Source organism: Sceloporus occidentalis, unplaced genomic scaffold (genome assembly GCF_023333645.1).
Source record: "Sceloporus occidentalis isolate IW3139 unplaced genomic scaffold, rSceOcc1.0.p SCAF_8, whole genome shotgun sequence".
NCBI classification, from domain to species: Eukaryota; Metazoa; Chordata; class Lepidosauria; order Squamata; family Phrynosomatidae; genus Sceloporus; species Sceloporus occidentalis.
This window is the reverse complement of record NW_028316988.1, coordinates 23,670,128-23,692,552: the sequence shown is the minus strand read 5'-3', so window position 1 is coordinate 23,692,552 and position 22,425 is coordinate 23,670,128. Positions and strand designations below refer to the sequence as shown.

Genomic DNA, 22,425 nt, shown 5'->3' with positions numbered 1-22,425 from the left:
TTATATTTTATTTTTTGGTTTCCATAATATATTAAAGACTCCTTTTCCTATCACATCTTTTCCCTCCGGGATAAAAAATAAACACCCATTATTCACGAAATTATTCTTCGGGGCCAAAAGCTGCTTCTAAAAAGCCACCCCTTTCCCACCATTTAACGGCAACCACAAACACGCTTCGCAAGCCACAATTCCTTCCGTTATTTTTGACCATTCCCCTCCATAATATCCTTCCCCATCTTTGCTAATACAGTAGTCTCTTTGCATGATACAAAACAAGCCCCTCTCAACCCAAGACAAAGTAATTAGTGCAAATCTCCACCCAAACCTCTATTTGCCCTCTTAAAAAGTCTTATTTCTTTGCACAAAGGCATGGGAAGCACATCAAGAAGATTCGAACTGCAGGTCGGCTGTTGCATTTGCAAAACCAGCAGTTCAAACCCTTTAAATATATATATATATATATATATGTGCATGTATATATATAATTACATTTCTAACAGGAGCACATAGACTGACTTCAGAGAATGAGAGGAGATTCGAACTCTGTTCCCTTGGTGGCCCACTCCCTTTCAGTGGAGATGAAAGCAAAGAAGTGGGTTAAGGGATCCCTTTAACCCTTCCAAAGGTCACATAGGCAGTGCCAAAATTCGCACGCGGTGCCAGAAGCCGGAGAAGGAAACCTCAATTGCAATCCTGTGAAGACTGTTGCGGAGTTCAGCAAACAGCAAGTCGAACTCACAACCCAAAACAAGAATTGGACAGATGCACCAACGAAGTTGTCGAGTGCACACTTGCGCGTGTGTAAAGCGCCGGCGTCCATTTTTGTGCACGTGGGTGAGAGTGCGCATGTGTGTGTGTGGAATGGCTCTGGCGTGTCCGGAGAAGGGTGCAACATTCCTTGGGATATATAGCGCAAAACGGCAACTATGCATCACTCCCGGGAAAGGAAGTCCTGTGCATTTCACCCCGTTCGTGGTTTGTGTCCACATCGTTTCTTGGCCAAGGATGGACGTGCACCCGGTGAAAGTGAGGTGGGTACTCAGTTTTATTGGGGTCCATACGCGGCTTGATGGAGCACGGCCTGAGTTTCTGGAACATTTCGGGGGCGAAAAATCCCCAAAATCACAACCCACCACCGCTGTGGAGCATGGCAGGCAAATTCTGTGGAGGCACAAGGACAGTGCGGAGGACGAATGCGACCGTCTCCGATGGATCCCACAAAGACGGCTGCGTCCATACCCCAGATCTCGGCCAACGACGGATCGAACTCGCAACCCTACGAAAGGATCCCTACAATCTTTGAAGGATTATCTGGAAACGCGGAGGACGGAGAGAGCGACAGAACGTGCAAAAGAGAGGGAAGTTTTCACCCTGGAGAGGAAAAGTGGAAAGACAGAAAGCAGACAGAGAGAGAGAGAGCGGACTTTAAGGAGCTGCCCTTTATTGAAACCTCGTTTGTCACCGGAAAAGAAGAGTCGATGTTTCTCTTTGGAAGAGGCTCCGTGCAAAACCAGGGTTCGAGAGCGAAAAACAGGGGCTTCTGATAAAGACGGGCTGGAGGTTGGCGTGGATCCGGTTTGGCGTTTCATGTCTCATTGTAAATCTGGTCTATCTGCTGCTTGTACATCTGCATTACTACCGGTCTCTTCAGCTTCATGGTGGGACCTTTGGAGAAAAGGAAAATGCAAAATAATTGAATAAAGGGAAACTAGAAGTCGGGTGATGGGACGAAGGGTGCGATCGGACGGCTTGGCAGAAATACGGTGCCAGGGTAGATCACTGGATCCTTTCTCCAGGAGAGATTCCTGGAAGGGCTGTGATCCTGCTCTAAATAATCTTAATTTATCTCTGTGTGCCTCCTTGCAAAAGGCAAAGGAAAGAGCAGCTGCTTCCAAAATTGCTTACAGAGCATGCATGAAAAGCCAAATGCAGAGAAAAGAGGAGATAAACCTGCAAAGAGCCACTGAGGTTTGGGACTAATACTCCGCAAGCCACACTCTCTCAGCCTCAGAGGAAGGCCATAGTGGTCAGCCTCTTCTGAATAAATCTTGCCAAGAAAACCCCATTACTGGTCAGCCTGAGAGACAGCCTTAGTTGGAAATGACTGCCACGGCTTAATCCCTATGGGATTTGTAATTTTGTTGTGGCAGCAGAGCTCGCCAACAGAGAAAATGAAATATCCCACAAAGCTGCAAATCCCAGGATGCCATCGCATGGAGACAAGGTGCCAAACTGCTTTATTTCTGCAGTGTGGATGCAGCCCTGGTTGCTTCGTTTCATATGTTTGCGTTAAGCTTTAAATAAAATGTTTGCCGAAACCTGGCTCCTCTTTTTGGGGTGCAGCCTCGTGCTCTGCCTGCCTCTGGCGCTCAATTTTGCCATCAAAGGAGGGAGGCATGGGCTTTACTTGCTAGCAGCAAAGGAGGTGCGGCAGCCGCTTCATAGACACTCACCCAACTCTCCCCCAGAGATAGAGAAATCCTTGTCCAGCAGAATCCACTTCTGGATCTTCTGGGCGTTGGAGGTGGCCTGTTCATTGACGGACATCACCCCTTTCTGGATGGCTGTGTAGACGGCCGGGTCTTTGGTGTGGACAATCTCGGAGACCTTGGTGGCATGGCTGCCCACCTTCCGGCAAAACTCAATCACTTCAGGGGTGAGGTTGTCCTCCGGTTCACCCGAATCCAAGTTCACAGTGCTCTGGAGAAACCAACAACAGGATTTTGAAGCAACTGCCTTGGAGACTGCATCCACACTGCAGAAACAATCCAGTCTGACACCACTTTAACTGCCACAGTTCCATGCTAGGGAATCCTGAGAATTTTTTGAGACATTTAGAAAGGTCTGTGGTGCCTCACCAAACTAGCCACGATTCCCCAGCATTGAGCCACAGCTGATAAAATGTTGCCGAACTGGATTATTTCTGCAGTGCAGATACAGACCTGATTTCCAAACAGGAATATACATATGTGTGTGTGTGTGTGTGTGTGTGTGTGTGTTTGAATGACAAAGCTGTGAGTAATTTGCACTTAATGCACGATGCTTCACAGCATCAGTAGGGAACTAGCGACCTCCGGTTTGGGACCCAGGATGATGTTAAGCTGGGAAACGTAGCGCCGGTCCTTACCTTGAGTGTCATGAGCATGCTCAGGAATTTGGCTTTATCTCCCACCAACATGACATTGCTGAGGATGGGGACGGCTTCCTTCACCGCATCCTCGATCGGCACCGGAGGGATGTTCTCTCCGCCCGCGGTGATGATGAGCTCTGCCAAAAAGAAGGCGGCAATTGCAATTCTCAGTCTGTGCGCTTCCCATTCCCCAGACTAGAGATGCAATGCTGTGCTACAAGCTACCCAAAATCCCGTATCTTCCCCTATGAGCCGGCCTAAGCCGTCTCTTGAACCTGCCACCTTCGCAGGCTCTTGGGAACGAGGGAGTCAGGGCTTTCTTGGTATCTGCTCCCAGACTTTGGGAATCCTTCTCTAGGGAGATTAGAACAGCTCTTTGCAGGTGAAGAAATCCTACTTGGCCATAGAAACTCACTGGGGGACCTTGGGGCCAGTCACACTCTCTCAGCCTCAGAAGAAGGGAGTGGCAAATCCCCTCTGAACAAACCTTGACAAGGAAACTCCATGAAAGGTTGGGTGGCCATAAGTCAGAAATGACTGGGAGGCACACAACAACAACAACAACAACGAAAACCTTTTTATTCCAACATAACTTTTAGAACTGATTGTCAACCTCAAAAGGAGTAATCCCAACAAGGAGGCCCAATTTGTTCGTTCGTACATACCTTTGATTCTCCCCGTAATGTAGAGGAAGCCGTCCACGTCGTGTTTTCCCAGGTCTCCCGAATGGAGCCAGCCATCATCATCGATGGCTTCCTTCGTCTTTTCCTCCATGTTTAGGTAGCCCATGAAGACGTGGCGGCCGGCAAAGCAAACCTCTCCGATGCCCTCCTTGTCTGGTTTGAAAAGCATCGTCTTGCAGCCAGTGATCTCCTTCCCACAACTGGCAAGAGAAAGAAGGGAGCGGATAAGAAAATGAGGGAAGAAGAGAACAGGAAAGGAGGATGACAAAGAAGATGGCAAAGAAAAAGAAAGAAGAAGAGGAAAGTAAGAAAAAAGCTATGTAAGGAAGAAGACAATAAGAAGGGAGAGGATGAGAAGAACAGGATAAAGAAGAAAATATGATGAAAAGAAGAAGAAAATACATAAGGATGAAAACAATAAGTAGGAAGAGGATAAGAAGAAGATGATAAAGAAAGAAAGAAAAAGAAGACAGAAGATAAGAAAACAGATGACTAAGGAAGAAGAAAATAAGAATAAGAATAAGAAGATAAAGAAAGAAGATAAATAAGAGAGTAAGAAGGAAGAGGGTGAGAAGAATAAAGAAAAAGAAAAAAAGATATAATAAGAGGAAAATAGATAAATAAGGAAGATGACAATAAGCAGAAAGAGGATAAGATAAGAAAGAAAAAAAAGATGATAAGAAGATAAAGAAAGAAAAAGAAGACAGAAGATGATGATAAGAATAAAAAGGATAAGATGAAGAAAAAGAAAGAAGATAAATAAAGAACAGTAAGAAGGGAGAGGATAAGAAGGTGATCAACAAATAGAGAAAGAAGAAAGATGATGATGAAGACAACAGATAAAGAAAAGAACAATAAGGAGGAAAAAAATAAGAAAAAACATACCCAAACCTGATACATAAATGAGCAAAAGAAGAAAGAGGAAGATATGAAGACCATAAAGAGGAAAACAGACAGTATGAGCTTGGAAGCCGCCACCAAAAGGACTCTGTCTTGCCGACGCATCTAGCGTGCAGAGAACCCACGGCGCCCATCCGTCCCTTACCTGGTGAGCCTGAACGAATTCGGATGGGAAACTGTGTGGGGCCCGGAGCTCTCACTCATGCCATAGAGTTCGTAGATGGGGATGTCAAGGCTGAGGAAGTACTCCAAGGTGTCCCTGGAGATGGGGGCAGCTGCCGTGTAGCACTTGAAGCAGCGGTCCAGCCCCAGGGCTTTCCGCACCTTCTTGTAGATCAGCGTCCGCGCCAAGCGGTAGTTCAGTGGGAGGTCCGTGGTGCTGGAGGATGAGAGATGGAAAGCGGCTGTGAGAAGAAGGGACTGGGCTTTCCTTTGCAGGACCCCACCGGATTGTCACAAGAGGGCCAGCTGTCCATGCAGGAGGTGGCCGGTCCCATTAAAAGGCAGCCCTGGGGCAGACAGACCCAAGTCTTTGGAGTGGCATAGGGGCAAAGAGATTGTATGCGTTTAGTAATTTCTGAGTTATGGCACCCTATCTTGGGGGTTTCTCAGCAGAGGAGGCTTGCCATTGCCATCCCCTGAAGCTGAGAGCATGTGACTTGCCCAAAGCCACCCAATGGGTTTCATGGCCAAGCTGGGATTCGGATTCTGGTCTCCAGAGTCATAGTCCAGCTCTGTGCAAGACCACTGAGCTCCCTTGAAATGTGGCTCTGGAGGAGAGTTTTGCAGACACTCTGGGCAGCTAAAAAGACCCATGGATGGGTCCGAGAGCAAATCTCCCCCTAGAAGCCAAAAAGACTCAATGGAGGCTGTTATACTTTGGAGTGGAGCATAGGGAATCTTGGAGACGTTTCATCTACAGGGTCACCATGGGTCGAGATCAACTCGAGGATGGATAACAACAACAACACTTTGAATATATCAATGAATTAGAAGAGATAATTCCTGGGGGAGTGGAAGGGAGCAGAAGAGGAAGATGCCACCAAGGAAGCCTTGAAGGTCCTGAGCTTGCAAGACCTTTGCAGGACTGTGGGTGCCTTGGAGGTCTCCACAAGTTGGAGAGTATGAGGAAAGGCGAAACATGACCCCCAGCGTGCCCACAGTTGCCCACTTCCAGCTCAAAAGACTACTCTCCCCCCCACCAATGCTCTCCAGATCCAGCAAATGGGGCCTTCCAAGTCAGCAGGGTTACAGATCCACTCCAGGGTTTCATTTGAATGCCAAAGGAGTTTTCCAAGGTGCTGCATTTATTTACTACAGTCTCCCCTCCATTCCACAGACTTGATATCTGCAGTTTTGATTATTCACGGAGAGGTGATCTCCATTAAAGTTAATGGTGCATGCACCTGTGACACATGCACATGGCTGCATGCAGGTGCACGCGGCCATTCAAAGCTATGGGGCTGGAATATATGCGAATTTCCAAATTCGGGGGGGGGGGGCTGGAATGGATCCCCCACAAATTCGGAGAGAGGATTGTATATTGACAAGGGGGCTCAGCACTTTGGAGAGCTCCTTTAATGGCTGCAGTAAAATGTGGGGTGGCTTCCCTGCCAACCACCATCGCCTGCAACAGTCCCAAATCCGCATGCCTGGTCCCTGCTTTGTGCGTTGCGAGTGAGAGGTTATCCTTACCCTCCCATGCGCTTGAGGTTGGTCTCCAGCCCAACAGCTTTGGCCCAGGTGGCAATCCGACGCTTCAGGGCCGAGGACTTGGCCCCGACTGACTTCATTCGCTCCTGCATCTTCTCCCAGACGCGGGGGACGCCCAGGAAGGCGGTGGGCCTTGCTTCCTTGAGGGTCTCCACCAAGGTGCCCTGAAAGAGCGGGAGGTCAAGGTTGGCATGCTCCAGGAGGCTTCTCCTCTGGGTTTCCTGCACTGGGTTGAATTATGACCCTTTGGGGGGGGGTCCCTTTCCCATAGCATAAACCTACATTTTGCACACAGGAAGTCTCAGATAGGGTGTTTAGATGGAAAGAGCTCCTGAAAATCAGTACCAAACAAGGATGGCAACCCTGCAGTTGTGGCTGGACTGCAAATCCCAGCATATGACTGCACTGCAGTCATATGCAGAAGAGAACCAAGCACAGGAACTACAGAGTCTGCTAGATGTGGCTGGACTACAAGTCCCAGCAGCCTGAGTTTGCATTATGATGCTTTATTCTGTTTTAATCTTCTGTACTTTTCACAGAACATGGCTGTTAACGGCAGCATTTTCAATTTCTGCAAGCCTCTTTGTGTGCCTCGGGGTAGGCTGAAATAACAACAACAACAACAAGCCCACCTCTCCCTTCAAATCGAGGTGGGTTCCAAAAAATAGTAGAAATACAATTACATAATGCAATAAATCATAAAAATCCAGGGATATATAAATTAAGTAAATCCTTGAAGTCAACTTTCACTTTGAAGATTTCAAGTCAAACTTCTCCTGGGTTTTTCTAGGCCAGATTTATTTGGAGGAATTTTTCTATTGCTTTCCTCTGAGGCTGAGAGAGTGTGACTTGCCCAAAGGCACATAGTGGGTTTCCACAGCCAAGTGGGAATTCAAACTCTGCTCTCCAGAGTCACAGTCCTAACTCAAACCATAAAACCATGCTGGCTGTGCTTGTTGTGTGCCTTCCAGTCGTTGCTGACTTATGGCAACTCTAAGGCGATCCTATCAAGGGTTTTTCTTGGCAAGATTTGTTCAGAGGAGGTTCGCCATTGCCTTCCCCGGAGGAGGCTGAGAGAGTGTGACTTGCTTTCATGGCCAAGCAGGTAATCGAACCCTGGTCTCCAGAGCCACAGTCCAACACTCAGACCATTATACCACACATAAATGCTACAAACATTTTCAAAAGGAGAGAGTGTTCTTGTGGTACCTTTAGTGCATCCGGTTGCGCGAAGCATGTTTGCATGCCAAATGTGATAGGCAGCCAAATGTCGATCATCTGGGCAGCGATGTGGCTGAGCGGAAGGTAGCTGACCACCACCTCCTGCTGCTCTGTGGCTGTGGTCAGCCCGACAAACTGCCCTCCAGCCCTCGCCGTCCATGTGATCTGGAAGGCCAAGAGACACACAATGTGCTTGATGCAAACGCACAAGGACAGAGAGGCTGTGCAGCTGAGCTCCATCTCTGCCCTACAATCCCCATCTTTGTAGGAATTTCCAGTTTTAACCTAGCAGTGTTGCTGTGACTGGTTCCCTGCGTGGTGAGCCGCTGGGTTTGGGAACTCCCCGCCACCGCGCCCGGCATCTCGACTTACGTTGTCGTGGCTGAGCATGACCCCCTTGGGCTGCCCCGTCGTTCCTGAGGTGTAGATGAGGGTGCAGCACTGGTTGGGGCTCTGAGACTCAATGATGTTGTCAAGCAAGTCCTCCGAGATGCTGCTGCCCAGCGCCATGAACTCGTTCCACTGGGGAAAGACGAGAAAATAAACCATTATTATCGATGGTTATGGGTCATTCTTATGGGGGGGCGAAGAGGAGGCACCAAACTCCCCCCCGTTCTCGAAAATACAGTTGCCTTGGGATGTGTGCCAAGGAATGGCAAAGGATGGGGAAGAAGTTATAATGGGAAAACTCACCGAATAGAGATTTGGTCTTTTCTCCTTGATTTCTTCACCGTATTGGATGATGGCTTTCAAGAGGGGCAGTTTGCTTTCAACCTAGAACAGAATATCATCAGCATATTATTCTTATTTATATTTATATGCCTGTCGATGTTCGGCAACTCCATCAATTCTGGAGGGTTTTCTTCAGCAAGGAAGACCCAAGAATTGGTTTGGCCACTTTCTTGTTCCAAAGTGCAGCTTCAAAATGGTTCTCCTGTACCTATATCTATTATATAGCCATCTCTCCTCTATATCTATCTCTCTTATCTATAGCCCTGCCTAAAATGTCACCAGCATTTGAATATATATACTGTATATTTTATCTATTTATTTGAGCAGGTCTGGAGAAAGATTCAGGTCAAACCAAGGGGCTTAGACACGGTGAATTTTGGCAAAGCTTACAAGATGGCTTTTGCTCACCTCCAAGATTTTCTGGAGCTGCTTGTCGTTCTCCACCACAATGATGTTGGCACCACAGTTTTCGGCAACATACTGGCAGGCTTCCGGGGAGTTGGTGGTATAAACACCGACAGCAAAGCCCCTGAAAAGCGAAGAAAAAGAGAGGAAATCAGCCACGGAGACCCCCGGCAAAGCCCCTTTAAGCAGACCAATGGCAACCCTCAAGAGAAGCCACCATGGGGCTTGCTTTGGAGAGCGCTTGCTATTGCAATAATTTGAAGCTGAGAGTGTGTGACTTGCCCAAGACCACCCTGTGGGCTCCATGGCCAAGCAGGGATTCGAACCCTGGTCTCCGGTGTTGTAATCCAACATTCAAAGCACTATGTCATGCAGCTCTCTGACTCGTTCCTAGCCCTTCTTAAAAATGCCACCAGCCTTTGATAATATACACTCATCCCTCCATATCTGTGGCTTTGACTTTTGCAGATTTGATTATTTGTGGATTTTATTAATATGTCCTTTCCAGGAATATCTAGGTCCTCCAGCAGAACTCTATGGTCACCTTTAACAAAAGTTGCACAGAAGGATCTAGAGATTCCTAGAGAGGACACTCCACTAGGCATTTGTAGCTCCTCCAGTGCGATTCTGTGGTCAATATCTGGCAGGTGTTGACCATAAAGTTGCACTGGAGGACCTAGAAATTCCTAGAGAGGTATTATCTCAGGTTGTTATTTGCGGTTTTTCCACATTCACAGGGGTCCTGTGCCCCTAACACCAGTTAATGTGGAGGGACAAGAGAGAGAGTGTGTGTGTGTATAAAATAAAAACGCACACACATATATACACATACATATATAAAAAACTTTCATCAACAGATGCAAAATAATTTCAGTGTCAAATGAATTACAGATGACAGTAACAGATAGCAATGTAGTTATAAATGTTTTATTCCATTGTAAAGCACCATGTACATGAATGGCGCTATATAAATAAATGATAACAACAACAGACTCAGGCGTCTGGATAATTTGGTTCACAATTATATTGTTTTGGGTTTTTTATAATTATTTCCTTATCTCTGACTGGATGTATGTGTGTGTGTGTTTATTTATACATACATACATATATTTTAGATGGCACTTCTTCCTTGGCAGAACCCACTGCTTTTGGTCGTTTTACTTGTACATTGATGGCACAATATAAATTAACAATACAGTGCTCCCTCGGGTTACGAATTTAATTCGTTCCGCGGCGCCGTTCGTAACCCGATACATTTCGCAACCCGAAAAGCCGCTGGAAAGCCGCTAGCGGCTGCTTTTGAATTTCGCGCCGAAACGCGCCGAAAAAATCTTCGTAAGCCGAAAAATCCTTCATAACCCGGAACAGTTTTTTTAAATCTAAGTTTTTCGTACCCCGGAAATTTCGTAACGCGGTGCATTCGTATCCCGGGGTACCACTGTATTTTTGTGGTCACAGGGCAAGGGGACAAACTGGTTTCCTCACCCGGCCAGAATGGCTCCAATGTCCGAGATAAACCACTCCACGGAGTTGAATCCCAGGATGCAAACCCCGTGGAAACGCTCCAGGCCCAACTGGGAACCAAGAATTGAGACCAAACAAAAAGCTAAAGTCAGTAAGTTAAAATTTAAAATGTCATTACAAACTGGATTAAACTGACGGAAGTAACCATGAGCTGCTTTCTCCCAAAATCAAGCCTATTAATCCCTGATTTTTAAATTCTAAAAACACAGCTGGAAACCCTGCCAGAGAAGGGAGACTGCTCAAACCCAGATCATATTTGTTTGCAAGGAGAAAACTGAACCATTGACCTAACCAGGGTTATACTTTTACTCTTCTGTTGAAGAATTTATGCCCAGGAAAAACATTAACTCTGTTCACTAAGAACACTTGTCCCTGTATATTTAAATACAGAAATGCACCTGTAAAATATTAATTTTACAGAGGGAAATGGGATACATGTCAGGTCAAAAGGATGGAGCCGGTTGACAAGAGAACAAAAGTAAGCATGCACAAAATTACTTTTTAAGCCAAAAGACTCAAGTTCAGGAACTAAGTCTAGGAAGGGCAAGACTCTCTTCTCCCTCTCCTCCTGAACTGAGTGCAAACTATTTTCCATGCAAAGGTTTATTCAGCAAAACCTTGCCATTGCCTTCTTCTGAAGCTGAGAGTGCGAGACTAGTTGTTTGCAAGGATGCGCTCAGCTCTGTTGCACTGAATCAGGGAGTTAAGAGTCCCAGAAAAGGCTACTTTCTAAACCAAGAACTTGCTCTGCCACCTACTCAGAGCCTCCCACCCAACCCCCAAAATTCCCCGAACCTTCAAGAAGCTTTTTGCAGCCACGCGGCACTCCTCATAGTACTGCCGGAAGGTCAGCCGGCTCCACCGGCCTTGCTTCTTGTAAGCCAACGCGAAGTAGTCCCCATATTGGTTCACGGCGTTCAGGAAGAGCTTGTGCACCGTCAGGGGGGGCTCGCACCCAATGCCGCTTTCGTCCATGCGCAGCTTGACTTGGCCATCGCGTTTGGTGGTCCACAGGCCCACTGGAGGGGGAGCTGGATGGAAGGAAAAGAAAGAAGACCACCTTAAAGTCATAGACTCAAGTGTGGGTCTCCATGGCCGAGTGGGGATTCGAACCCTGGTCTCCAGAGTCTGGCGCTCAGACTATTACATCAAACACATGGCTGCCATCTTATCAGCTCAGTTGGTAGAAAATGGAGGCTACACAGCAGAGAAAGCTCTTGGTTCTTTCTCAGAGGAGTAAAGCATCCCTTTGCATTGATGGACTGGCCCCCCAAACTAATTCTACCCAGACTGTCCCCAATTTGGGGTCAAATTTCCTTGGCTGGCGAAATGGGGAGCCCCAGGATGGTCTTGCAAAGGTCACATCCCTCCAAGGGTGGACGATGGGCTTGCAAAGGTCAGAGAAAGAAAGAAAGAGAATGCATGACCCATTGCTCCCACTTCCCATAGGTACGAGAAATGTACAAAAGAGGGGAGTAATCACTTCCCAGTTTCTTCCCAACTTTCCTATCATATATTGCATAGAGAGAATACAATATATTCATATAATATATGAGAACTCAATATCTCGATCCTCTCATTGCTCACATTAGAGCTTTTAAACCATTCCCCAAAATTGACATTTTTGCTCAAAGGATTTGACGTATCAAACGGCCAAGTATCTTACGAAGAGAGAGAACTGCAATCTCTTTTTTGATAAAATATCATCTTAGTTCTATTTTGCATATCATGCCAGGCCTATTTTGCACACTTGTATCATTAAATTGATTATATTATTCAAACTGTGTGTGAGTTTATGCTGTTTGTTTTTCCCTTTTACGGTGCTTGCAAAAATCTGGCCCGCTAATGCCGAATAAACGTGTTGTCCTATCAGAGTCATATATCAGAATCCAACAAGCTGGCTAATACAAACCGACCCTTTCCGCGAGAGCTGTTCAGGCTGGGCCAGGATGCCAACAAGGACTCCAAAACCCATCTGCCTCGTCCTCCTTACCTTTGTTGGAGCGAAACATCTCTGGTGCAGATTTCTTGTTGGTCTCAGCTGCCTCCGACGGCTGGTTTTCAATGCTGCAGAAAAGAAAAACAGGTGGACTAGTGAGGTTTTTGCCATCCCTCGGCTCTGGGTTCAAGGCTCCTTAGCCCATCTGCTGCCCTGCAGCGAACCATCCGCCGTGTCCCCTTTTCTCTCTCCACTTAATCTTTTCCAAAAGCCGGATTTTGAGCATCCCTGGCTAAAGAGGCAGGCGGCAAATGGAGAGGATTACATTTTCTCATTTCTCATTTAATTCACTCGAGGCTGAGCCCACTTTGCTGATTCTGACGGAAGGAGACCCTAAAATGAACCTTCAGAGAAAAGAGTCAGCAAAACCCATCTGATCTTGGAAGCTAAGCAGGGTCAAGCCTGTAAGGACTTGGAAGGGAGATCACCAAGGAATCCCAGATGCTGGAGGCTCTGTTTCAGAGGAAGGAACTGGCAAAGCCATCTCTGAGGATTCCTTGCCTAAGAAAACCCTCTGAAACCCATCACTATAAGTCAGCAGGAGACTGGAAGGTATGTAGATACAAAGCAAAGCTGTAATAGGGTTTTGTGGCAAGATTAATTCGGAGAAGCTCGACCCGCTCTGCTTTCCTCTGGGGCTGAGACAGTGTGACCCCCAAGTGAGAGATCAACAGTAACGCAATGAAGTAGCCATGCAAAACAACAACATAAAATATTGCAAAAATTCCCTAAATGCTTTCTATGTTGAAGTTGTGGTCAGTCCAACAAACAATTATACGCAATGAAATAATTACTGTATTTGCAACCATTGGGTTTTTTTTTAATTGCAGCATTTTATATTGTTATTTTGCAATGTCATTTTGTTGGTTTCCCACTGATCTATTCTTGGAAGGATATCAGGAGAGGTTTGCCATGGCCTTCCCCTGAGGCTGAAAGTGTGCCTGGACCAGGGTCACCCAGCTGGTTTCATGACGTGGCAGGGAATTGAACTCAGAGTCCTAGTCCAAAGTCCCAAACGCTACGTCACACACCCAGCAATAATAAAAATAATAGCTTGCTAAATGCCCAGCCAATGCCACAGTTACCGTCGTGTCCACAGGGGGGCACCCTGGCGCTGGGGGTGACTCTTTTAGATGATTGTCTTCTTCTTCTGGTGAAAATGGGGCATCTTTTTTGGGGGGGAGCGGCAGGTGGTCCTTGGTTTGGGAGTCCCCTCTTTCCTCCTGGAGGCACCGGTGTTCGGGTCTCCCCCCTCCCCCCTTGCAGCCCTTCTGGCCACTCCAGGAGGGCAACTCTGTGGCAGCAGTGATCTTCCTGCCTCTGCCAGCCCAAGGGTGGGGCGGGGGCTGCGTTCTAGAACCCTCCGACCTGCTTGTGATGTCATCTGGGATCCAGACCCAAGTTCCACCCGGGTCGGAAGGGCAGAGGATCCACTCCGGGTCTTCCTTTGAACCCTATAGGAGCTCACTGAGGTTCCTGCGGGTCACGGCCAACATGGCGAAGTGTGGACGCTTGTGGTGAGAATTACCAGAGCCGCGTGGCCCCAAAGGCCAAACAAATGCAGGCTAAGCCTCCCTTATCCAAAATGTTGGGGACCCAAAGTGGTTTGGATTGCAGATTTTGGAATATTTGAATATTTGTTGTTGTGTGCCTTCACATTGTTTCCAAGTTATGGAGACCATAAGGTGAAGCTATCATGGGGATCTTTTGGCAAGATTTGTTCAGAGGGGTCTGCCATTGCCATACTCCGAGGCTGAGAGAGTGTGACTTGTCCAAGGTGGGTTCCTAGATGTCTTGGAGATGGGACCCACATCTAAGAACAAAATTCATTTATGTTTCGTGTAGACCTAGCCAGAAGGTCAAGTGTGGCGTTGTGGTTTGAGCGTTGGACTATGACTCTGGGGAGCAGGGTTCAATTCCTGCTCAGCTATGAAACCCACTGGGCAGAGTGTCTCAGCTTCAGAGGATGGCAATGGCAAACCTCCTCTGACCAGGATAGCTTTGCCTTAGGGTCACTGTAAATCAGAAACAACTTGAAGGCATGCAACAAGAAGGGAAGTCATCCTACAAAAATCCTGAGATTTGTAGTTTGGTGAGGCACACGGCCGCTCCGACAGTCCCTGCCAAATACCTCACCAAACTACAAATCCCAGGGTTCTGTCGGATGGAGTCAGGGCAGTCAAAGTGGTGTCGAATATTGTGTATTTTATTGTATTATGTATTGCACTGTGTATTGAACTGCATTCTGTAACCCACTGCGATCTGTAGGGAGAGGCAGGATATAATTGTTTTATTATTATATTATTAAACTGCTTTAATTCTGCAGTGTGGATGCTCCCCTAGACACTAGGAAATCAGATGTATAATCCCTGCACCCCACTTCACCTGTCGAACCAGGAGGAGGAGGAAAAGGAGAATAACAATAACAATTATTATTATTATTATTATTATTATTATTATTATTATTTCTTATCCACCTCTCCTTGTGGCTCAAGGCAACAAAGCAGCTTTTAACAAAGCAGCTTTTAACGACAACCAGTTGGATGTGTTTGCAGAGTTTCCAAAGACAATAAAGGAGGAAATGGAACGCCTGGTTTATTGAGACACAAAAGACAGAACAAACAAGAAGGGGAAGAATTCAGGAAATGGGGGAAGAAAAGGACTTTCCCTCTGCCTTCAGCATTTCCTGAAATTTTACACCTTTTCTCTTTTCATTGTCTTTTGGTTCAAGGGTTTTTTTTCCAGCTCCTGAGAGGCTGAGAGAGTGGCACCTTTGCTTTCTGGTGGCTCAGGGTACACAAACTTTGCTTCATGCACAAAATTAGTACAAAATATAGGTTGAGCCCCCCCTTATCCAGAATCCTAAAATTCAAAATGGTTTACATGGGTCTCTGGGACACCTTTCCTTTCTGATGCTCCAAGTGTGGACAAACTTTGTTTCATGCTCACAATTATTAAGAATATTGTGCACAAAATTACCTTCGGGCTAAGTGCATAAGATGCATACGAAACATAACATGAATTTTGTATTTGGACTCAGGTATCCGATCTAAGATCTCTCTCCTCATATCGATGCAAAATAGACCAAAGCCCAAAACAACTCCCAAATCCAAAACGCTTCTGGTCCCAAGCCTTTCAGATAAGGGAGATATCAGTTTGCACTTAGCTTGAAACTGGTTGAAATCTTGCAAAAGAACTTAAAGCTATTTAATAAATAAACCATTCACAATGTTAAAAACATTTTAACTATTCCTGACTGGTGTAGGAACTGGAGCCAGCATGGTTTGGTGGTTTGAGTGTTGGACTATGGAGACCAGGGTTTGAATCCTGCCTCGGCCATGGACACTCACTGCGTGACTTGCAGCAAGTCACACTCTCTCAGCCCCAGAAGATGGCAATGGCAATCCCCTTCTGAATAAACATGCCAAGGAAACTCTGTGATAAGAGTCACCATAAGTCGGAAATGACTTTAGGGCATGCAACAACAACTATGTTTCACACTTCAGCCACATTCCCAAATGCAAAAATGGGAGGGAATGCAAGTCGTTCTTTGTGTCTGGGAGAGAAGATTTCACCAACCTGGGCAAAGTGGTTACTGAAACCTCGTCCAGTGAAATCTGGTTCGGTTCAGGAGGAGGAGGAGAAGGTGGAACCGGGTTCTCCATGGAGGAATCCACCATCGCCATCGCCACCACCGCTGCCATCTTGCCCCGATTCTCCCTAAAACACAAAGCCAAGAAATTCAGATTAAGGGAAACAATGGCACAAATGTGGAGTGTGTAACGCCAGCTGTCCCAATCTGGCATGGAAAGTCCCATTTACTCCTCTGCCGTCCCACTTTCTCAGCTGCTTTTAAAATGTCTCGATTTCTCTCCTCTCCTCTTGCATTCACCTTTTGTCCTCAATTGCTGCAAAGTGCAAAAGATGTGTTGTTGTTGTTGTTGTTGTGTGCCTTCTTGTCCCTTCTGACTTATGGTGACCCCAATGCAAACATATAATGGGGTTTTCTTTACAAGATCTCTTCAGAGAAGGTTTGCCATCGCCTTTCCAGAGGCTGAGAGAGTATGACTTGCCCAAAACCACAGTGGGTTTCATGGCTAAGCAGGGATTCGAACCCTGATCTCCAACACTTAAGTAGTCCAACACTCAAAACATTACTCCTGTATTCTTATTCTTCTTAGAACCAGCATGGTCTATGACTCTGGAGACCAGGGTTCGAATCTCCGCTTGGCCATGGAAACCCATTGGGTGAACTTGGACGAATCACACTCTCTCAGCCTCAGAGGAAGGCAAGCTCCCTCTGAACAAATCTTGCCAAGAAAACCCCATGATAGGTTCTCCTTAGGGCTGCCATAAGTTGGGAACAACCTGAAATAATGCCAGAGATAAAGATAATAGTATTAATAATATCGTCGTCATCATCCTAACACACTTGAAGTTACATACGTGGATATAAGTGTCTCAATGAGTAAAAACAATCCTGTGCTGGCCTTAAACAAGGGTTTTCCTCACCTTTGGAAAAGCTGCTTCAGCAGCCAGTGGGCTTTGCAGCATTTCCTGTCTCGGTTCTTTTTCAAAAACTGCGCTCGCTGGGGAGCGCCTCTTGCATCATGCGCCTTCCCAGCCCCGCTATTGGAGAGATGCACTCACCCCACACAACCGCTGTCTGCTTTTGGCACCGCAACCCCCCGCCCCCCTTTCTCCGGCTATTTTCAGCTTCTCATCTTCCTCTCCGCTTCCAGAAATCGATTTATTTTATCTTTTCGGGGGCTCTGCCGAGAAGGCAGCTGCCGGAGTGGGAAAGTTTCACAACCGCATGGCTTTTCTGGTGTGCAGACACACAAGCCCTAAGTGTGTTATGTGTCAAGTTGACTTATGGCAGCCCCACAAATTGCACTTGCACAAGGTTTTCTTAGGTCAGAAATCCCCAAGAAGTGGTTTTGCCAGCTCCTTCCCTTGAAATATCACCTACAGTTCGTTGGTGGTCTCCCATCCAATTACCAACCGGGGCTGGCCCTGCTTAGCTTCAAAGATGAGACAAAATCTGGTGCTTTGAGGGCATTTAGGCCAAAGGTGAAGCAGCCACATGCAAAGTCCTCTTGCATCAGCGTTTTAAAGATAAGAGACTAAAGAATTTTTCAAGGTATTTTTAAAGCAAAGGTTGAGTACCTGATTGACCACCCAGGCTGCATCCACACTGCAGAAGTAATCCAGTTTGGCACCACTTTAACTGCCATGTCTCAATGCTGTGGAATCCTGAGAATGGTAGTTCTGCCAGACATCTAGCCTTCTCTGTTGGAGAGCATAACGAACTACACATCCCAGGTCTCCTTAGTAAGGAGTGATAGAAAGTGGCGTTAAACTGGATTATTTCTGCAGTGCGGATGCAGCCCCAGCCCTAGCTTTTGGAGCTGCAATAGAGATGAATGGACTCATTCCATTTAAAATAAATAAAATAAAATAAAGGCTACACCTTCAGACCAGAAGCCTGAGAAATCCACAATTCTCAAGGGAAGCAGATGAAGGAAAGAGAGGAGAATCACTTCTTTCGTTTCATGATGTTCCTCTTTGGATTAAAAACCACCCGAGGTTTCGATCGAACTGTTCCTGCCTCTGGAGGCTCCACTGGGCCAACAGCTGCAGATACAGAGACTGCTCCCCTCAAGGAAACTCAATGGGAGCAAGCCATGAACAAATCCAGCCACAGCAATGCCCTGTTTCCAAGAGAGGCCAGAAACCTAGCCGAAACTAAGACAAAATGTTGTTAACAAATGACCCTAGCAATGCATTTCAAGCAGAGAAGTGGGATTTAATCTCGTCTGATTTGTCTTTTCTCTCTGCTTTCTGTCTCCACACAAAGATGGAAAAATTCCAGATCGCTTTTGTGCATCTAGAAAAGTGTGTGGTGTTCCGCATTGAATCCAACAATTCGATTGCAATAAAAGCCACCTCTGTTTGCCAAACCTCTTCCCATCACTGTCATCCCCGCATGCTCAGGGTTCGAACCTAAGCCTCGTCCCTCTTTCATCAGGAAGGACTATTTACACACCATGATCAGCAATGTTTGGGGTGTGAAGAAAGAGAGGATGGCAAGAACCCAGGCCTGGCAGAGATCAGAGAGAAGCACAGAAACCCAGTTAATACGAGAAGCAAGCAAAAAGCTGCGTCAGTGTTTCCCAACGGAGACCTAGTTTCTGCTTTAAGCAAGTGCTTTTCTAGACCTCAGGGCTGGGAAGGGAAGCAGGACTAAGGATCTTGTGTAAAGTTTTACCAAGGATGAGAAAGGAAGAAGTGGATCCAGTGAATTCGGGGGTAACTTGAACACAGTCCCTTCTTGAACAATCGTTTCAGCCACAAAAAAGTGGCTTTGGGTGGTTGCCACCCTCAATGCAAAAGATCTCCCTAGGTGACTTAAGTTGGGAAAAATAAAAGATTTGATCTTTCTTTCTTTCTCCAATGAAATGGGAAGATATCTGTGGGGTGCATCAACTGCAAAAGTGTCTCTCAAAGGGGTAAATGATTTCCTAGAGTTTGCAAAAGTTCCTCTTCCGAAAGGCCGAGACCACCACGACCTGGTTTTGCAAGACTATAATATTGGCCCAGAGTTAAAAATTACCTTGCCCGCCTCGGGTCCGAGGTTAACACAACCTTGTACAAACATTCAGCGGTGACTCCAAAGTTTCAACAAGGCTGTTTGAAATTACAAAATTGCGCCTGTGGATTAGCTGCCAGGACAAATATCCAAAGAGAATGCGATTTTATATATGCACGCAAAGTCAAGACTTGGGTAAAGCATGAAAAACTGTGGATCATGTAAACGGGGCAGTTGAGATTTGATTGTTCTGGTGGCCTAACCTGAACTCAGGACAAGAGGCTTGACAGAATATGGAGAGGCGGAACTGGGGCAAATGCAAACAAACAGGGCTTGAGAAAGTAACTTTTCTTTGACTACCACCCCCAGAATCCCCCTCTCGGCAAAGCTGATGCCTGGCCAAGGATGATGGGTATCATCACAACCCCAAAAGAATTTAGAGAGCAATGGATGACAAAGTGGTTAATTCCTTCACTTCCTCTGGATGCTGAAGGCTTCCCAAAATGGTAATAACTTGGAATATGTTTAGGGGAGTGTGCTTGGGGTTAGGACCAGAAAAATGGACTGCGGAGTGGGATGGAGGGAGGTGGAAAGGGCTCAGGCCATGGTGATCCTGACCTGGACCAAAGTTACCTGGAAAGGGGCACAAGGTCCTGTAACCTTGGACTGCAATGGACTTTAGCCAGAAAGGGACACAGGTGGTTGCAATGCTGGATAGGAATGGAGTATTCTGGGAAAGGGGCCAGCCCTGGAATGGAGTATCTGGCCAAAAAGGACAAACCATTGCACTCTTGGACTGGAATAACATTACCTTTGAATGCGACAGAGATTGCCGAGACTACGAACAGGCATGAAGTGTTTTGGGAAAGGAGCCAGGACACTGTGCCCTCCCAGAGCTGCCACATTTTGTTGCAGGCAAACTGGAAGGAGCAGGGATGGTTTACCAGCTTAGCAGCCCACAATCTGTTTACTCCAACCGGAGCCCAGTCTGTCGTGAAGGGACCTGTTCCTGAGATGCTCTGGGTTTTGGTTGCAGCCAAAGAAGCATCTGGGCTAAGCTTTGGGCTTTGGGCTGACGCTACAAAGGCAGAAAATGTGAAATTGCACCCCATTGCTCAACCCCAAACAAGGGCAGCGTTGCACCTGCTGCTCTAGGCCGCATCAGGTGCCGCATGGATCATGCCAGGCCTCTCCTCCAATGGGAGCAGGGCAAGGTGCAGTCATCCCAGCAGCACCATCACGTGAAAAACAGATCCCTGGGGGCCCAGAGGAGGTTACCAGAGTGCATTCACCAGCCTGGGATCTGGCCTCTTCTCCATCTGTTCTGAGTCAGATGGGAAGCCAGATGGAGATCAGGCTCTGCTCTCCTACACCAAGAAAGGAAAGGAAGAAAGACCCGGGCCTAGGCTGAAACACAGGGATGGAAGGGACCCCCAAGGGGCATCCAACCCCGCTCTGCCATGCAGGAATACATAGAATCCTAAAGTCGGAAGGGACCCCAAGGGGCAATCCATTCTAAACTCCTTCTGCCATGCGGGAATACAGAGGAGCCTAGAGTTGGAAGGGACCTCCAAGGGGCCTCCACTCCAACCCACTTCTGCCATGCAGGAATAAAGAGACTCCTAGAAGGGAACCTAAAGGGGCATCCAGTTCAAACCCTTTCTGCCATGAAGGAATACACCATCCAAGTCCTGTCTGGGAAAGATGGCCACCCAGCCTCTGTTTACAATCTTCCAAAGAAGGCAGTGCACTCCACTATTGGACAGCCCTTGCCTTCGGGAAGTTGTTCCTAAAGTTTAGGTGGACCCTCTTTGCCCACCTGCCCCAAAAAGTGGGCATGTGCCAGCATCACCAACAGAGTTCTCTCTATTGCACCTTTGGTGTGAACGATGGACATCTTTCCTCTCCATGCCCAGCACATGGAAAGATGCAGGAAGGATGCATTTCCCAGGAGCCCCTTATGATATGGGTTCGAAACAGGTATTCACACAGAGCTGGAAGGGGGACCTCCACCTCTTTTAAGGTCCTGAAATTTTATAATTCAGTTCTCCATTTGGGGAGAAGCACAAGGGGCTGGGATTTACGGGGAAAGCACCCAAAGGGCAAATAATAGGGTGAATTCAAAGTCTCCCATGCATTCAGCTCTCTGTTTCTCTAAGAAAAGAGACATCTCAAGGTGAGGAAAATGGTGGTTTTTGGAGGAGAGGGAAAAGGAAAGGAAAAGAGAAAGGAGACACACAGCAGCACACCGTGCGCTGGAGAGCAAAAGCTAAAAATGAGTCACCTTTGCTGGGAAATGGGCAGAAAAAAAGATGAACCGACAGCCAGGTTCTGGAGAGAGAAAGAGACTGGCAGGTTTTGGAGAAAACAGCCTCAAATCCAACCAATTAGGGTGGCTTTTTATTGTATTTTTGCAAAATGCGTGGGTGTGTTTACTTGGGACAGTATCTGCGTACGGAAGCACCTGTTCCTGTTCTTTATAACATTACGCACTTGCACATGGCAACGCCATCCTACATAAAATATTATACAAACAGATATTAGCAGAGAAGTGAACAGACAGGCGCAAGAACAGGAACAAGGTCCAAAGGGCCAGTCGGTCTTGCCAGAAGTCCTACCAGACAAATGGGAAAACTCAGAGAAATTAGGAGAGGAATAGGCCAACGTAGAGGACCTCAAGCTTTCCTTCTCAGAAGGAGCTCCCGTCAATCCCCAAAAGCCAGCAGATGGGAGTTGTAGTCCTCCAACAAAAGTTACAATGACCGTGGCTTGGTTTTGGGGGGGTTGGGTTGGGTGGATAAAGCTCAGTCAAGGGCTTGCAATGGGCTTTTTGCAAATCATACAGGGAAATATTTCTGTGCATATGCATAAACACTTCCTCCAAATGCATACACACACACACACACACACACACACATATATATATATATATAGTCAAAAACCATCAATAAATTCATTCTTTGCAACAAGAGTGACAATAAAAGTCACCCCTTACCAATGCTCTCCCTTTTGGTTAAGGCAGAGATGCCAACGTTTGGAAGACATATACATATATTATTATTATTATTATTATTATTATTATCATCATTATCATCATCATCCTGGCTACTGAGCCTTGGGCTGGCTCTGCTTTCACTTTGGGCACTCTGTGCATGCTCAGAGGCACCCTGCTCTCGGTGCCGCCTAGAAACCACGCAGCTGGCTCTGCCCAAAGGGGAACCACAAACCCCAGGGCTTTGTAATAGGCTTTGTAGTCTCCTCAGCTGGAAAAAGAGGAAAGGAGGAGGCTGAGGGAGGAGGAAAACGCCAGGCTCCCTTTTCTCCCATGGCTGCCTCTTCCTTCCTCTTGGGAGAAAGCCACTTAAAACATATTTTAAAAAATTGGGGGGGGGGGTCTTTGCACCCTCCAACTCCCCCCAGCCCCTTCCCTCTCCAGAATAAATACATATGCATATAATGCCCCCACTCACCTGAAAGAGACAGAAAAATTCTGCTTGCTGCAACCTGGCTTAGTTCCTTTTAAAGA

At 46.8% G+C, this 22,425-nt stretch overlaps 1 protein-coding gene across 2 annotated transcripts; it reads right to left on the bottom strand.

The window, feature by feature from the left end:
* Nucleotides 1-1,420: 1,420 nt before the first annotated feature.
* On the bottom strand, nt 1,421-22,425 carry ACSBG2 (acyl-CoA synthetase bubblegum family member 2). 2 transcript variants are annotated; one of them, XM_089535418.1, is made up of 15 exons: nt 22,370-22,425; nt 15,887-16,027; nt 12,302-12,375; nt 11,104-11,339; nt 10,270-10,358; nt 8,788-8,908; nt 8,341-8,421; nt 8,020-8,169; nt 7,636-7,812; nt 6,409-6,590; nt 4,859-5,092; nt 3,796-4,013; nt 3,128-3,267; nt 2,454-2,700; nt 1,421-1,665 (listed from the first exon to the last, which is right to left on the bottom strand). In XM_089535418.1, exons 2-15 carry the CDS (start codon nt 16,009-16,011, stop codon nt 1,586-1,588), a joined length of 2,154 nt encoding a protein of 717 aa, XP_089391544.1. In that variant the 5' UTR covers nt 16,012-16,027; nt 22,370-22,425; the 3' UTR covers nt 1,421-1,585. The 2 variants fall into 2 exon arrangements, with proteins under 2 accessions (XP_089391544.1, XP_089391545.1); XM_089535419.1 differs by lacking the exons at nt 15,887-16,027; nt 22,370-22,425 and adding an exon at nt 13,393-13,492.